The 17148-nt window shown below is 41.4% G+C and overlaps 1 protein-coding gene and 1 pseudogene across 6 annotated transcripts in view; one reads left to right on the forward strand and one right to left on the reverse strand.

The window, feature by feature from the left end:
* The window catches only part of Wdr27 (WD repeat domain 27), a 194417-nt gene that overhangs the window by 40963 nt on the left and 136306 nt on the right, over positions 1-17148 (forward strand). For 3 of the 6 annotated variants that reach the window (XM_013510744.1, XM_013510748.1, XM_013510747.1), the window contains exons 14-18: positions 311-392; positions 1401-1478; positions 3116-3213; positions 4353-4442; positions 7951-8072. In XM_013510744.1, the coding sequence (XP_013366198.1) occupies positions 311-392; positions 1401-1478; positions 3116-3213; positions 4353-4442; positions 7951-8072 (470 nt within the window). The remainder of the gene's footprint in view (positions 1-310; positions 393-1400; positions 1479-3115; positions 3214-4352; positions 4443-7950; positions 8073-17148) is intronic. The other 3 variants (XM_013510746.1, XM_013510749.1, XM_013510750.1) reach the window with 1 other exon arrangement.
* Positions 10427-12386, reverse strand: LOC102005452 (annotated as a pseudogene).

The raw sequence follows: 17148 nt of genomic DNA on the forward strand, positions 1-17148 counted from the left end.
TAGCAGTTTCCCTGTGGCCAGTGTGGTGCCCGTGGAGCACTGGAAATGTGTAAGCATGTTCAGTGTAGGGAAATTTAAAGAGTGAGAGAAAATTGTGTGGGATTTTCTGTTTTGTACTTTTGATTTCCTTTATTTCATCTTCTTTGGCTGGCATGGACTGGTTTAACTCTGTGGTATGGAACCTTTTAATGTCATAGGTCAGAAACTCATTTTTGTGTGAAGTTTTCTGCTTTTAAAAGGCTAGCTTCCTCTTGTGCTTATAGTGAAATTGTAATGTTCAGTATTTTCTGCCACTTTGAAATTGTTTCAGCAGTTGTGCAGAGAGTCACAGAGGACAGACCTGTGGTTTTCCACACTAAAGTCAGGTCATCTGGATATGCACTGGCACCACAGTGAGTACGGGCTTTCGCGTTGTTCATGTAAATAGCAAAGCAGAGCTTCAAGGGTATTGTAGATGCAGCTGTAAATGTGTCCTCAAGAGTCACACTGCAGAAAGGGGAGACAGAGGTACCAACAGGAGTCATAATGTGGAGGGTTAGACCGCGGAATGCCAAGTCACTGCAGTGGTCGCAAGTGCAGCGTTCATTGAATGGTCACTACAGTATGTACTGGCCTCTGTTCAGTGACTGAGTTTTTGCCAGATGATAAGGCAGGTTCTGGTGGGTAAGAAGCTGATGGAGAGAGCAATGATGGTTTCAAATGGTTTAGGCCCCTAAGGCCTAAATCACAAGAACTTTCTTGGAACACAGCTTTGCTTTAACATTGGAGAGTTAAAATTTGGATACTCAGAACTACAGGCAGCAAGTCTGATTGTGGGAAGTTGTTCACAGTCAAGGAAACATGAAACAACATGGTAGTTAGGGCAGCTACAGCAAGGTCCTGGAATTTCCTAGTCTTTCACGGGGCTTGGATTTCTCAAAGGGAGATCCTTTCTTTTAAAATGGAGCTACACCGTCCTGTTCCTATTCTAAGTCCTAGACCTTTTTGTGGCCTTGACATAGTGGCCAAAGCTGCTCTGTTCCCTTGAAGCCCTCCTGGGGTCCCTGGACTTTGACTCCTTGTGTAGGCTGTCTAGGCTGACTCTGGTTGGGAGGGATGGAAATACGGATTGAGGGATAGAGAGATGGAGAGGAGGGTGGAGGGAAGGATGGAGATGGGGATCGAACCCAGTCAATGCTAAACAAGTGCTTCACCACGAAGGTACGACTCAGCTCTTTTGATTTTTTTTTTGTTTTCTAATTTTGAGACAGTCTCAAACTGGCCTTGAACTTGTGTTTCCTCTGTCTCTGCCTCCTGTGTAGCTGGGATTACAAGCATGCACCACTGTGCTTAGCCTATAGCTTTCTTAGGAATTTAGAAGCTTAGTCTTTGAAAGTGATATAAAGGTTTTCTTTCCACAGTTTAACTATGTTTTCACCAAAGACTAACATCAAGAATGATGGTAGAAGATCTTTAAAATGCAAGAACAGTTCTAAACGGTATGTAATCTAGTGTGTGGGTTTGAAGTAACTTTGGAAGGTCTGCCTTGTGACCAGCAGGGACTGGCCCTGACTCTGTGTGAATAGATGCTTCTTCAGATGCTGGCCCATGTGTCTGAACAAGAGAGCTTGGGGCCGTCTTGGGCTCTGTCTCGTGCTTGAGTTTAAGATTATGTCGTGGAGAAGGATTTGGGGTACTGATTTTAATGTTCATTTTTATGTGCATTTTATCTACAATTGGATAGTTAATACCTAACAGAAACACTTAATGAAATACTGATTTTTTAATTAACATGTATTAATTTTACATACTAATGAGGTTCAGTGTGATATTTCAATATGTGCATACTATTTCCACTGATCCCAATTTATCCTTTCTTTATCTGTTCTTCTCACCCACCTCCCAATTTGTAGCAATCACTATTCCATGTCAGCTTATTTTTTAATCTTCTACATGTGGGAGAGAACAACCAGTATTTGGATTTCTGTGTCTGGCATATTTAACTTAACACAATGTCATTCAGTTCCATTCATTTTGCTGCAAATGATTTTGATTCTTCTTTATAGATGACTAGTATGCCACTGTGTTTATATACCTTATTTTCTTTACCTATTCTTTGTTGATGGGTATGTATGCTGATTCATTTAACTATCTGAATAGTGCATAAGCACACAGATACCATTTTCTTTGGATATCTGTCCAGAAGGGGCTTAGTTGTATAATATGCTAGATCTATGTTTAATTTTTGAGGAACTTCCATACTGGTCTCCATAGTGGCTATACTAAGTTTTCCATGAAGAGTGCATGGAAGTTCCTTTTCTCTACATCCTTGGCAGCATTTGTTATTTTTTGCTTTTTTGAAGATAGACATTGTAAATGGGGTGAGATGCTACCTCCACTGCACTGCCAGACACATGCAAGTACAGCATTATGAACATGATTATAAACATTTATGATTATGAACATGCATCGTATTTGATAATGATGACACACACTGCTACTGGTTTATATATTCACTTGGACTTGTTATTTTAGAGTGTTCTACTTATGTAAAGCAGTTTATTGTAAAGGAATTGTCATTTGTGCTGGTAGTAGCCTGTGTTTACTGCATCTCTTCATTGGATATGATCTAATCTCATTTTGTTTTGTTCATCATGGGCCTGGGGGCAGTGGCTGTCCCATCACTATGCTCCTATCATTGGTCTGGGTGGGTAGTCAGCTCTGCCTGTAGGTGTGGGTAAGCATGGTCCATGACATTCACAGTGTCAGAAATTGTCTAATAATGCATTTCTTAGAACATAACCTCACTCTCATGTCATGCATGGTTGTATACCTTTTGGGGCAATATGGAATGCTAGTCTATTGCAAAGAGTTGTTGCATGAGTTTGAATATAAGAGTTCATATTTTAAGGATTAATGGAATAAAACTATACATATATGCAGGGGCAAATCCACTTTATTTCTTTTATTTTTATTTCTTTTTTTTTGGTTTTTCTCTGGTACCGGGTACCGAACTCACGACCTTGCGCTTGCCAGGCAGGCGCTTTGCCGCTGAGCTAAATCCCCACCCCCCATTTATTTTTATTTCTGTCCTCACTTGAAATCTCTCTTGGTTTTTATTTTCTGACTTTTTAAGTGAGGAATATCCTTTGGAGAATTCTCTACCAAGCAGACTGAGCAAGCAGGTGGCCATGGCCCAAGAGCCAGCTGCCGTGAGCTGCATCCAGTTCTCAGGTAGGTGAATTCTAGGGGGAAGCCCCTGTCTCCCTCTGTCCACTGTTCTATCATGAACATGTTTTCAACTTGGATGTTGAAGTTGCATGGTCAAAGTATAGTCCAGAGCAGAGCGAAGCTGTCTGCACTTGGTGCCACCAGGATAGGTGCAGAACTCTGCTCCAGCATCGATACCCAGGACACACTCCCTGCTCTCCTCTGCACAGCCTCTGCACACACACACATTCTTCCAGGACCGGAGTTAGCAGACAGTTGTCATGATCCCTTAGAGACGTGCCTCTGGCTCACAAAGATGCCGCATGCTGGCCTGTGAATTGAATCTTCTTCTCACAGACCCTCAGCTAGGCTGTGTCCCTCAGGGGCTATTTCTTGATTTCCCTCATAGCTGGTCTGTTCCTTATTAGTGTTTGAAAGCAGTTAGGAGGCAGCTTGTGAGGGTTAGTGCAGCTTCATGTGGGTTAGACGCAGCTTCGTTTGGGTTAGTGGTGATGACCCTATGGCACACATGCTGCAGCCAGCTGTTATAATTGAAAGCTCTAAAAGGTTTGCTGTCACTGGTCTAGGTAGTTCCACTGTAAACTCTTTGCAAAAGTCAGGTGTGCTGACAGCTGTGTTGTGCCTTTGCCTTCTGTTTCCTTTCATAGGTTAGGACATTGGTATAGATCCACAAGTCTGAGTATACAGAGGAAATCTAAGTTTTATTTCTGTCCTGTTTTAGGGAAACAGCTGCAAGGCTGAATAAGTCCCCTAATCAGTCTTTTGGTATGCAACAGGATGTGCCACAGAGTAGGGGGGATACTGGGTGGAGGGTGCTCTAGCCCAGCTCCAGCTGTGCGCCAGACCTGCAGCCTGAGGCTCAACTTGGACTCTGGTTTCAGTTCTATAAACAGAGGGTAGCAGCAATAATGGTGGTGGCTGCCTCATGTGGTTCTGAGGAAGTGAGGTCCTTCCGAGGGGTGACATGGGTCTTGGAGCCTGGCAGCCCCTCCGTGTAGGGTGGTGGATATTTGAGAGAGCTGGTGAGCCTTGCTGGCGGCTGTTTCAGATCCCTCCCTACCTGAGAAAATGAACATGAAGCTACCTAACAGTGGGGCTCTCACTGGTTAGGATTCTATAAGAGTTTTTTTGTTTTTAAACAGGAAATGGACAGTGGTTAGCCTGTGGTTTAGCCAACCATCTCTCCTTGGTTTTGGATGCCAGTCTTAGTGGAACACCTGCTGCTTTTTCAGGTAAAATGTGTCTTGCTCCTAAGGAAGGTGAGTTTAAGGGTGGCCTCAGGGATTCTGGCTGTCGCAGCTCAGTGTACTATGTCTTCTTCCCAAACCACAGCACAGAACAGAGGCCTGGGTGGGGGAACACAGAACGGTATGTGCTGCTAATTCCCACAGCACCGAGCCCTGGCACTAAGCAGAGCATATGCACTTTGGAGAGAAAATCACAGCCACCTTCATAGCCAGCACCCAGAGGCTGGGAATTGTGTTTTCATTCATTTCTGCTCTGATCTTTCTAAGTTCTTCCCTTGTACTAGCTTTGGATTTTTGTTTTGTTCTTGAGTTTCTAGGACTTTGAGGTATATTATTAAATTATTTAGTTAGGCTCTCCTTGTTTTTCTCACATGGGCACTCACAGGGATAAACTTCCATGGAAGTACTGCTTTCAGTATGTCTCAGGTCCTGAGATATCGTATTGGCCTAAGTGTTTGAGTCTAGGAACTTACTTGATTTCTTCAGAGACCACTGGTTATGCAGATGTATATTGTTTAATCTCTCTGTGTTTGTATAGTTTTTATGGTTTCTTTTTCTATTGATTTGTAGTTTTATTGCACTGTGATCTGATAATATGCATAGGGTAGTTTTCACTCTTCTGTATTTATTTAAGCATAATTTATAGGCTGGTATGTGGCAGTAGTGCTAGCTAAGAAGTACCTCTGATTGTGTTGGGAGATGAGGAAAGCAGACAGACCAGTGGGGCAGGGAGGTCAAGCAGTTTGCTGGATTCAATACCAGCACTTTCGGACCCAGCCCACTCCAAAAACCACATGCAATCAGCCTGTCTTCTCTCTGCCGTAGGCGGGGGATCCCCTCATCCTTTCTGAGCTGAGCTTAAACTCAGGGCATCTGTAACTAGCCTTCCCCCTTCTCCATGACTGTCTCTTGTGGCCATTTCCCACCCAGTCATTAGGGTGACCCTGGAAACCCTAAAATGCAGTTATTCTGTGGTTTCTGATTCCCAGAATAGCTCCATCTATAGCTCCAAAAAATCAACCCTTCCTCAAAATGTCTCCTAGTTGAACACTTTCAAATATGGTGGGCTTTGCACTGGATTTCTTCTCCAAGACTAGCCTACCATGTGGAAAGAATCACTTTCAGAGTGAAACCCCATTCTATTTTTGCAGTTTACAGTAGCTCTGGGCTGTCTTGGGGCCAGCAGTTCTAGTTCAATCTGTTGTTTTTCCTTGGGGCTGCGGACCCTCTCCTGGTCTAGCAGAGACAGGCCCCTCCCCAGGAATTGGTTCAGGACAGGTGTCATGGAGAGCTCTAAGGCTCTCTGGCAGAGATGTGGGATGCTGTACCTGTTCCAGGTCAGGCATTTTGGAAGTTGAAACCCAACTAAGATGTCACTACAGACTGTGGAGTAGGATAACAAGTAATCTTCATAAAGGGTGACATTAAGCCAGAGCACCCTGCTTTCTGTTCTCAGGTCCCTCCTGTCTGAACCTTAGCCCCTCTCTGTGTGTGGTGTGCACACTGGAGCTCTATTCCATGTTCTGTCTGTCCCATGTACTTCACTGGTTATCTCAGTGCCCCTTGTCCAAGTTTCTTGGTCCTCTTTGTCCTCTACCTGAAGTTTATCGAGGCCTCACACACACTGCGGAGAAGTGGTCGTCACAGCAGGAGCAGAAGGCCTTTCTGTTTTGTTCTGGCAAGAAGATACACCTTCGGACAACACATTTGATGACAATAAAAAATCTGAGAAGAGAGGAGGAGAAGGGGCCTGGTGTGGTCCCATATAGGCGACCCATTCAGTTGGATGTGGAGCGCGCCCCAGCTCATGCCTGTGGTACACCATGGGGCTGAGCCATGCCATCTGAGGGTCCTGGGCTTGTGCGAAAAGGGGCGGCCCCTTCCAGTGGGTCCATAGGTAGCTTTGTTGTGCTGGGAGTGGAGGTCAGTCCTTGACCCTCTGCATGTGGTTAAGGAAAGACAGGCCCCCACCTTGTGGTGCCGGGGCAGGCAGAGGGCACCTGCTCAGTTTCTACATTGCTCAGGCTTGTACCTGCTCAGGTGGGCTGCAGGTGCTGTGACGGCAGATGATCAAGAAGAGATTGTTCAAGCCCAAGAGTCACTGCTTGGTAGGGCAAAGCTGGGAAGTGACTGCAGGTGTCTTCCTGGAGAGAGGCGAAAGAATTGCGATGTGGTGTGGGATGTCCATGAGCCCCGTGGCTGGCCACGGAGCTGCCCCGAGGTCAGGCAGAGAATAGGAAGGTGAGGAAACGTGGGTGATGCTCAGCGAGGCTGTTGTGGATGCTGGCTCCTCACTGCTAGCCGAGAAGCCCAGGTGGCGACCTTGAGCTTTCTTCCCTGGGCCTGCTCCTTGTTAAAGAGGCCACTGCCATGCACCAGGGGGCAGCAAAGTCACAGAAGATAATACTATTTTGCTCAGTGGATTTTAGTCCCCTTTTTTTTTTTCCAGTTACAGACTTATTTTTAAATCTTCTTGGGTTTGTCCACTTGTATTTTGGTGATCTCCTGGCCGATGTGATAGGGTGATATATACATAGTCTGATCTTTAAATTATCGCGTGTGACTCAGGCAGAGGGCCTGGCAGTGGCAAGCTTCTATGCATCATCACTCAATGCCTAAGTCCTGGCAAAGGTGGGGTAATGTAGCAAGTCTAGGGTCATCAGCCATCTGGATGTGATCTATGCTATGTGTCTTTTTCGCACACCTCCTTATCCCTGCCACTGTCCCTCCGATACACTGGCCCTGGGTGGATCACTAAAACACCATCTCTGCCTTCTGCTCCTGCCTCTCCTGCTCCTCAGGGAACTCAGGTGGTGGCATCTGAGGACACTGAAGCAGGCTGGCCTCGCTTGTCTCACGGCCCTGTTGAGAGGCTCTGAGTACAGGACAGAGTTGCACCCAAGACCACGTGTTCCCATCCCCAAACAGGATGGGTGCAGATGGAAGGAGGGATGCTAGACAGAAAAGCTGAAAAGGCAAGTGGAAGTTGCTGGGCTCCTTGGGCCCCAGCACCCCAGTGTCACAACACACAACCAGAGTGGGTGCCTGGGAAACCAACCCCCGAAACAGCCATGTTACAGACGGTAGTCTATGTGTGAGAATGCTCAGGGGAACTTTTGGACTTCCTCCATTACAGTAAAAGTAGTTCTTTAAAAGATAGATAAATTACCTAGAAGTCCTCTGTACTGTTTTCTGACATTGTATTTTATAACGTTCCTTTTTAAAAGCACATACAGATACACACATGATCTTGAACCTCATATTTTAAGAAATATGAGGTTTCAGAAACACCTCCTTGAGAAGCTGTGTTGATTGAACCTCTAAGTAAAGTGTCATCTTGGGGCAGTGGCTCTGTTGGTGTCACCGTAGCTAGGAAACAACTAGGAAATGCCACCATGTGTGTTATTTCCTTCTTGAAGAAAGGCAGTGTAGGTGTTTCTTGACAAAGTGCAGACAGGTAGCACTCTTGGTCCTCTCTCCTCTTCCTTGTTAGGTCATGACGGAGCTGTGAGCTCCATCTGCTGGAGCCATGACGGGAGGTGGCTGCTCTCTGCTGCCCGGGACTGGACTCTGAGGGTGTGGTCAGTTCGCAGGAAGGAAATCATGCTGCTTCTGGTAATGTATGCCCTGTCCGGTGAGCAGCTCTGTGGTAGGAGCACTGTCCAGCTGGGAGGGACTTTGGAGGGCCCGCAGTTACCTTGATCTTGATGTTGGGAACTGGACATAAACCAGGGGTATGCGTCACTGCAGTAGAAATTGCTGAGCGGTTCAGTAGTTTCTTACATGCACTCATTCACACATGATCTGTGCACCCACATGATAGATATACAAACATACACTGTATATATATGTAAATATAGTTAACTGTGGTCTGTGAATAACAAAACAACGCTGAAATAATCAAATAATTTGAAATGCAAATTATTTATTTTTGTAGTAATAATAGTGGCTAAGAATATATTATGCAAAAAGTATATTTTAGGGAGTAAAATTAGTTGTTTTAGACAACTTATGTGAGATTATTTAGAAATAGAAAAGAATGAGAAAGCAGAAAAAAATTACAAAAATCTTACAACTAAGAAAGGAAAAAAGACAATAATAGGAAACTCAGTTTCAATTAATGAAATTATGTCCTGGTGCTTGTAAACACATAAATGGTGAAATTTTCAAAGGTATTAGTATTTATTTTCTTTTTTGATGTGTATTAAATTTTTTGGGGGGTTTTTAACATAAAAAAGAAGGCAGACAAATACATATTACATTAAGATGACCAAAGCTTAGTTATTTGAAGAAAAGACAATATATAACTACAAGCTTTGGAAAAGTTATATTTCTAATGAAATGGGGCATCAAAAAAAGCTAAAAAGGTAACTTATTAAATGCCTACAAATTTTAAGTTGTTCTAAATTTAAAACTGGGTAGCTTCTCTAAAGAGAAGATTGTACCATTGTACCATACTGTATTTAAATGATCATGGTTATTTTTCAAGTCTTTTGTATAAAAATGGTGCTAAAATAAACAGAAGAATGCTGTATCTGGCAATTATTTAAATAAATTGCTAGCCACTAATTTTATTTTATTTTATTTTAAAAATTAAAAAACTGACAAAACAACAATGAAGACAAAATTAAAACAACACAAAAACAACAAAAACAATACATGATCTCAAAACAAAATGATAGGAATTAGCAGTGGTTGCTATATTACATACTGTTATCTTCAACAAAGTTGCTCAGACCACCAGACATAAGAATGTAAGCTTGATCAAACAATCAAAGACAGTAACAAGAGGGGCTGGGGATTTAGCTCAGCGGCACAGTGCCTGCCCAGCAAGCGCAAGGTCGTGAGTTCGATCCCTGGTACGGGAAAAAAAAAAGACAGTAACAAGTAAAAAAAAAAACTGGAAATGGTGCAGAGCTTCACCATACAAGATAGTAGGAGTTCAACAATGGTTCTTATACTGCATATTGTTTTCAGATCAGTCATTCTAATTGCCAAATTCAAGCGTGCAAAATTGGTGAAGAAAAAAGAAAATTTTAAGCATTGACTGTTCCTCTCAATAAACCACAGACATCAGCAATACACCTATCCCAGCTCTCCTTATATGTACATATAAATTTTGTTTCTCATTTAAAAAAAATCAAAATAACAAAAACAAATGCATAAACAAAATAGCATAGAGAACAATAAAAATGATACAGAATTTCAAAACATGGTGATAGGATATTAACAATGGTTGTTATATTACATAATGTCATCTTCAAAATGGTTGCACATATAACCAGATACAGGAATGCAAGATTGATCAAACAATTACACATTAACAGTTCCTTTCAATAAACCAACAGATATTAGTAGTGCAGTTATCTTAGTTAACCCTGGGTATATGTATGCACATTTTTCCCTCTTCCTTCTTTTTTCTCTCCCCTCCTTCATCCCAGTTGATCCTAGCCACTAATTTTAATAAAAATGGTCTGAAGAATTCTGCCCATAAAATGAATTCTACTATTTCATGTGTTACCTTACTAAATAAAAATTTAATTAAGGAGATAGAACAACAATACATGTGTTTTCTGTAGATTTATTCAAAATTGTTACTATTTTATGGATTTCCCTAAAGACTACATAAACTGGGGCCTAAAAGTATAGGTAATGTGGTTTGTTGAGAAACAAGCATAGTTAAGACTGTCTACTTAGAATGCAGATTATTTTCCTGCAGAGTAAATAACAAGAAAAAATATTACACATTCTGTCTCCACTTAATAAAGGAAAGAGTATGTTTAGTTAACAAGTGAGTACTTCTTCATTATTGAAGTCAAATCACAAACAGCAACTTTGTCTACAAAAACCCCAATATCCCTTATTATAGACTGTAAGAATCAAGTGTTACATCTAAATATAACTTCAAAGAGGAAATTAAAATTAGCTTCTGGAAAATTATGAAATGGTTCATTCCATTCAGGCTGGTAGCAAATTTTTTATTCATTAAATGGCAAGATAAGCAGAAAGAACAGTTGAAAAATAAGGATCAGACACCCTCCTCTTCATACACCAAAAGATGATTGACATACTCAGAACTTACCAATTCATGCAGGTCAGTGTTCCTTACAATGTCATTATCATCTGGAGTGAGCTGGACAGTTTCATTAGTAAACTGAGGATCAAAGTTGTCCAGACTGAATTCCCCCAGAAAGTTTTGATTTAAATGGAGATACCATCTGCTTTTGGTCCATCGTATCCCAGTCAGCATTTTGAAAGAAGGGATGCTCCTGAATATCCGCAAGTCCTCTTTGAGGATGACAAGCCGTTCATTCCTTCGCGTCCTTGTTGAGAAAACTCTCCAGGACACTTGCAGCTTTTACAGACAGAGAGAGAACATGCCAGGTGAATTTTTCTTTCCAAAATAACTTGCAAGAGAGGGTTTAGTTTTCATAAGGGTTATCAGAGCTTTCAACAGTATGAAATGGAGACTTTCCAACCATCATCTCAAACATTAATCCTCTGAGAGTCTACCAGTTGACACTGAAACCATAATCTCCTCTTGTAATTTCTAGAGCAAGGTAGTTAGGAGTATCTCACAAAGTGCTGGTCATGTCTCCTGGCTGTAATCCTTCCTCACACATACAATCATCAGTGAGTTTAATGTGCCTTTCTGTGTTCAGTAAGAAACTGTCTAGTTTCAGATTTCTAAAAACTATCCCTTGCTCGTGAAGATAATTGAATGCTAAACTGATTACTGCAGCATAGAACCTGGCCTGAGGCTCAGGAAGTATTCCTCGTTGCTGCATACAAAACATTAGATCTCCTCCCTTTACATAGTCTAGAACAAAACCAGTCTGCTGTCTGAGAGCACGAACGCAGTCCAACAAGAAAAGGATGATTCGATGCCTGCTCCAAAGCGTGCTTCTCTGTCTATACCTGATCAATGTTGACAAGCTCTTTTTTCACAACTTTCATTGCATAACTATGACCTGCTTTTTAAAAATAAAACCAATAGTACTTTCATATAACTTCCTCTCCCTGTTACCTGGAGCAAATTAAAGTTCCAAAGACCTAAACTGCACGAAGCTTTGCCACTTTCCCTGGGGTTCACTGCCTCCTTTTCTTCACCAATTTGGTCCAGACCCTCAGGATTTGAAGGATTACGTGGAATTACTGTCTGTGCAGGGTTTGAAAGCACAGATGTTCGATCCGGTGATATCACGGGCTCTGCACATAACGCTGCTGAGATTCAGGTGTGACAAGTTTGTGATAAGAGTTCACAGTCCATACACTTGTACATCTGGTGTCCAAGTCCCCCTGTTTAGTCTGTGCAGATGGCACAATGAGCATGCCTGCTGAAACATTTGTGTTGAAGAGTGTGGCCATTTGCACAATAAATCAAAGAGCTGTGTACCTTTGTGGTACATGGACTTATCTTATCCTGGACAGAGGTTTTCAGGATGTCCTGGTACATAAGGCGGTGCATGAATTAAGAGTTCAGAACCCTAGTTTAGCTCAGGAATCCCAAAGTCTTCTTACCCACCTGAGGTGATACAGTACACAGGTCTCCTTCCTCATCTACCGATTTCATGGTGAAAAGCTGTTCATTGTCAAAAGAATTTCATACTTAAACTTCATCACAAGGCCCCCAAAGAAGATGGAAGTCTCAAAATGTGTTATCATGGTATTTCTTCCCATCATCAGCACCTGTTGAGTAGAGATGTGGGTCATGGAGGTGCTTGGGAAGCAGGGACCATAGAAGGACTGGTTGCACAGAAGTCTGCACCAAGGGCTCCATGAGCGAATGTGGCCTGACTGCCTTCACAAACCACACTGGCTGGACTTCTTCAAGGCTCCCTGACAAGTTATGTCCAATAATGGTGGCTGGTCCTGGAATGGATGTACACGAGGCTTCGCAGTGTCTCTTGGGGGATGGAGGCTGTGACTCCTTTGATGTTCTAGATTTCTTGTGGCTGGCTCTGGGGAGGCCTGGGTATCTTGTGGCTGGCTCTGGGGAGGCTACTGGGTATCTCTGGGCTTCTCAAAACTTGCCCTGGGTACTTTTGAATTTCTGTGTGGTTGGTATTTGAGCTTAGGGAGACTTCACATGAGTACTTTGCTTTTTCTAGGTCACTGATGGGCAGTTCCAGGGAGACCTTCCCTAGGGTGTCAGTGATGGTTGTGTGGCTGCTGCAGTGTGGCCTGTGGGGTCCTAAGGCTGCGACCTCACAAAGTGGGGAAGCAGCTCAGCATGTTCACTGATGACTGTCTCCAGCCAAGTGAGCTTGGGAGACAGCTGTTAATAGATGGTGATGCTGGTTAGCAAGGGTTCCAAGTTCTGTTTGGACTTGTTGCCGAGGAAGTGAGGTCATGTCTTGCGGTTTTATAACCCGAGTCTCCTGTCTTATAAGAAGACCCAGTGGGCCATCTTTTTCTTCATACTAAATAAATCAGTAGCCACTTAATTATTTTTATCTAGCTACCTATCTATTTATCTTTCAGTCTAATGTATCATCTGTCTATTAGGTTTTTACTTTTGCAGTGCTGGGTCTGAATCCTGCCACTCTGGAATATGGTGCACTGGGACTGTTTTGTCAAAGCAAAGTCTTTCACCTTTGCCATTCTGAGGCTGCAAAGCTGGAGTCCTGCTGGTTCGTGTGATGTCCTCACTGCCCTAATCCTGGTAGCCTGGATACAATATAAGGAACAGAAAGAGGCTTGTCTTGTTGCTTGTTGCTTTGCTACCTTCTGCCTGCTATGAACTGTTTCTCCTCTGCAGTGCCTGTCTACTGTTTCAGTCGATTATGGACTAAAACCTCCACAAACTGTGAGCTAAATAAATCTTTCTGTTGTCTTCTTCTGAAATACTTGGCTTTTTCTTGCTAGTCTTTTCAGCAACCAATTTCTCCTCTCTTTCATCTTGGCAGAGCCCATCTTTAGTGGAGCTTCCTTTCTGGCCAAACTCAAAACACTTTAAATCATTGTGCTGGACTCTTTGCTCTTTATTATTAACATAAATCTGGCTAAAAGCCCCCAACAGTAGCCATGCCACTGCCCCAACATTAGACTGTCTTGAAATTTCTTTTGCAAGATTAATTAGTCTGCTGCCCCAAATCTTAGTCTCAGATGGTCTCTGGACATGAACAAAATGCAGAAAAACTTTTTGCCAGGCCATAACGTGCATAGTTTGGAGTCTAATAGATAATGTGGTCCTTCTTTCCAGCAGAAACCTCCCAAGCCTGGTCTTTATCAACATCATTTCTGTCAGCATTCTGGTCTTCTGAGCTGTGACCAGAATCTCCCACACAGAATAGCCTAAAGTGTTTCAGCTCTGCTTTTTTAGTCAGCATCTCCAAGCCTTTCCAAACTCTTCCCACAAGCCATTCTCAAAGGCTCCTGATCCACATGGTCAGGTATAGTCACAGCAAAGACCCCACTCCTCTGGTACCAAATTCTGTCTTAGTTACTTTTCTTATTGCTGAGACTTAGTGCCCGACACACAAAGTGAAAGGGGGACAGGTTTATGTAGCTCACAGTTTGTAGAGATTTTAGTCCATAATTGGCTGGGTTCAAGGCAGGGTGGCATGACAGACAGACATTGCAGAGAAACAGTTCATCGTGGGAAGAAGGTAGCAAAGCAACAAGGGACAAGACATGCCTCTTTCTGTCCTTTATATTGTGTCCAGGCTACCAGGATTAAGGCAGTGCCAAGCCAATCGTACCCTTAATCCTGGCATCACATACTCTATATTCAGTCTCCTCTGAAATACCTACACCTGTGATTGCATGAGACTTTGAGAGGACAGTCAGACCCAAACCATAACAAGATCATTTTCTCCAACTTTGTGAAGTATGCTGTTGATATTGTATCAGAAAATCCCCCAACGCCCCAGCCAGTATACTTCACTTTCTTAGTTGCCCAGGTAATAGTTTCTGTTCCAGTTCTGGTTGCTTCTGTCTCCTAGAAATGGCTGGTCACTGTGATGCATATTATAAGAACCAATCCCCAATTGACAAGCCATTCTGCCTCTTTACTTCCTGCTTGTTTATCGCATATAAGCCCTAGGCTCCCAGAGATCGGGGCCTGATATTTTAGGAGTAATCCTAGTCAGTGTCCGTTGATGGAAAATAAACCTGCCTCCAGTATTTTGGTTGAGATTGTATTAAATCTGTATAACAGTTTTGGAAATATGGCGATTTTCACTATATTGGTTCTTCCTACCCAAGAAGAAGGGATATCTTTCCATTTTTTTGAGATCCTCTTCGATGTCCTTTTTCAGATTCCTGTAATTTTCAATGTAAAGGTCTCTTACTTCCTTCATTAGAATGACTCCTAAATATTTTATTTTTCTTGATGGCAATCTGAAAGGTGTTCTTTCCCTAATTTCTTTCTTAGTGAGTTTGTTATTTGGATACTGGAGTGCTATTGATTTTTGAAGGTTGATTTTGAATCCAGCTAAGCTAGTTAGTTTGGTTATTAAATCTGGAAGTCGTTGGTGGAGTTTTTGGAGTCTTTTATGTAGAGTATCATGCATCTGCAAATAATGATAATTTAACTTCTTCATTTCCTATCATTATTGCTCTTTTAATTTCTCTTGTCTAATTTCTCTGGCTAAGGTTTCCAGAACTATATCAAATGGGAGTGGTAATAGTTGTCATCCTTGTCTTATTACTGATTTTAAAGTGAAAGCTTACTGTTTTTGACCATTTATTGTGATGTTGGCTGTTGCTTTGTCATAGATGACTTTTCTCGGATTGAGATAAAGGCCTTCTATTCCAATTGTCTGTAGGAGTTTTATCATGAATGGGAGTTGGACTTTGTCAAATGCTTTTTCTGAATTATTGAAATGATCATGTAATTTTTGTTGTTGGTTCTGTTAATGTGATGTATTACATTTATGGATTTGCACATGTTAAACCATCATTGCATCCCTGGGATTAATCCTACTTGGTCATGTTGTATAATCCTCTTGTAGTTCTCTTTTTTGGTTGGATCCTTCTCTGGTTTTGATATAAGGGTAATACTTACTTCCAGGAATGAGTTCAGGAAGAGTGCTTCCCTTTCAATTTCATTAAAGAGTTTGGGGAGAAGTAGAATTATATCTTCTCTAAATTTCTTGTTGAATTCAGCAGTGGAAACAGGACCTGGGCTTTTCTTCGTTGGTAGTTTTTAAATTACATCTTCAATTTCATTGACTGATATTGGGTTATTTAGTTTTTATATCTTCTTGATTCAGCTTTGGTAGTTTATATGTACCTAGGAATCATCAATTTCTTCTTTTTGACTTTATTAGAGTAGGTTCTCAAAGTAGGTATTAATAATCTCTATTTCTACAAGATCTATTGTGATTTTGCGCTTTACATGCCTAACTGCATGGATTTGAGTCTTTTCTTTTTTTGATAAAATTGCCTAAATGTTTGTCTGTTTTGTTTAATCTCTTAAAAAAACCAAGTCTGATTCATTGATTCTTTTGTTTTGTTTTGTTTTTTGTCTTTTTGTGACAAGGTCTTGCTATGCAGTTCAGGCTGACCTTGAGCTCACCGTGTAGCCCAGGCTGGCCTCGAACTCATAATGATCCTCCTGCCTCATCCTCCCAAGTGCTGGGATTACAGGCATGTGCCACCACACCTGGCTTGATTCATTTATTCTTTGTATTGTTTTCTTAGTTTCAATTACATTAATTTCTGTTCTGATCTTTATAATTCCCTCTCTTGTGTGCTTTGGGTTTAACTTTTTCTTCTTTTTCTAAATCTTTAGGTTCAATATTAGGTTATTTATTTGAGCTCACTCTTTTTGTGATGTGGGAACTGATTGCTATAAATTTTCTTTGTAAGACTAATTTCATTACATATATTCTGATACGTTTTATTGGCATTGTTTAATTGTAGAAACTGTCTAATTTCTTCTTTAATTTCATCTGTTACCCATTGGTTTTTCATGATGGTGTTACTTAATTTCCATGTGTTTATGAAGTTTTTGTGGTTTCTTTGCCATTGATTTCCAATTTTATTGCACTATGATCTGATAATGTGCATGGCATAATTTCAGTTCCTTTGCATTTTCTTGGGCATATTCTATTAGCTAGTATGTGACCTATTTTGGAGAAAGTCCTATGTGCTTCTGAGAAGAATATGGATTCTGTTGTTGTGAGGTGGAATACTCTAGACATCTACTAAGTCCAGTTTTTCAGAGGTTTGGTTCAGCTCTGAAATTTTTTGCTGTTTTTTTGTCCAGTTGATCTTATTGTAACACTGGGGTATTGAGGTCCCCCATTACAACTATATTACTGCTTATCTGTTTTTTCATGTCTGTTAATATTTGTTTTATATAGTTGGGTGCACCAGTATTTGGTGTATATATGTTTATGATTGTTGTCTCTTCCTTTTGGATTGTTTCCTTAACAAGTATGTAGGGACCTTCTTTATTTCTCTTAATCAGTTTTGGCTTGAAATCCACTTTGTCTGCAGTAGAATAGCTACCCCTGCTTTATCCCATGTTCTTGCTGCATCAGGTATTGCTCTCTATCCTTTGACTTTCAGTCTATGTCTTTCTCATTGAGTTAAATGTGTTTCTTATATGTAGTATATTGTTGGAACTTGTTTCTTGATCTATTCTTCCATTCTATTCCTTTGACTGGTGAGCCGAGACCATTTATATTTATGGTTATAGCTGATATGTATTGATTTATTCTTTTTTTTTTTTTTTTTG

The sequence above is a fragment of the Chinchilla lanigera genome, unplaced genomic scaffold (genome assembly GCF_000276665.1).
Source record: "Chinchilla lanigera isolate Chin_1 unplaced genomic scaffold, ChiLan1.0 scaffold00010, whole genome shotgun sequence".
Classification (NCBI taxonomy): domain Eukaryota; kingdom Metazoa; phylum Chordata; class Mammalia; order Rodentia; family Chinchillidae; genus Chinchilla; species Chinchilla lanigera.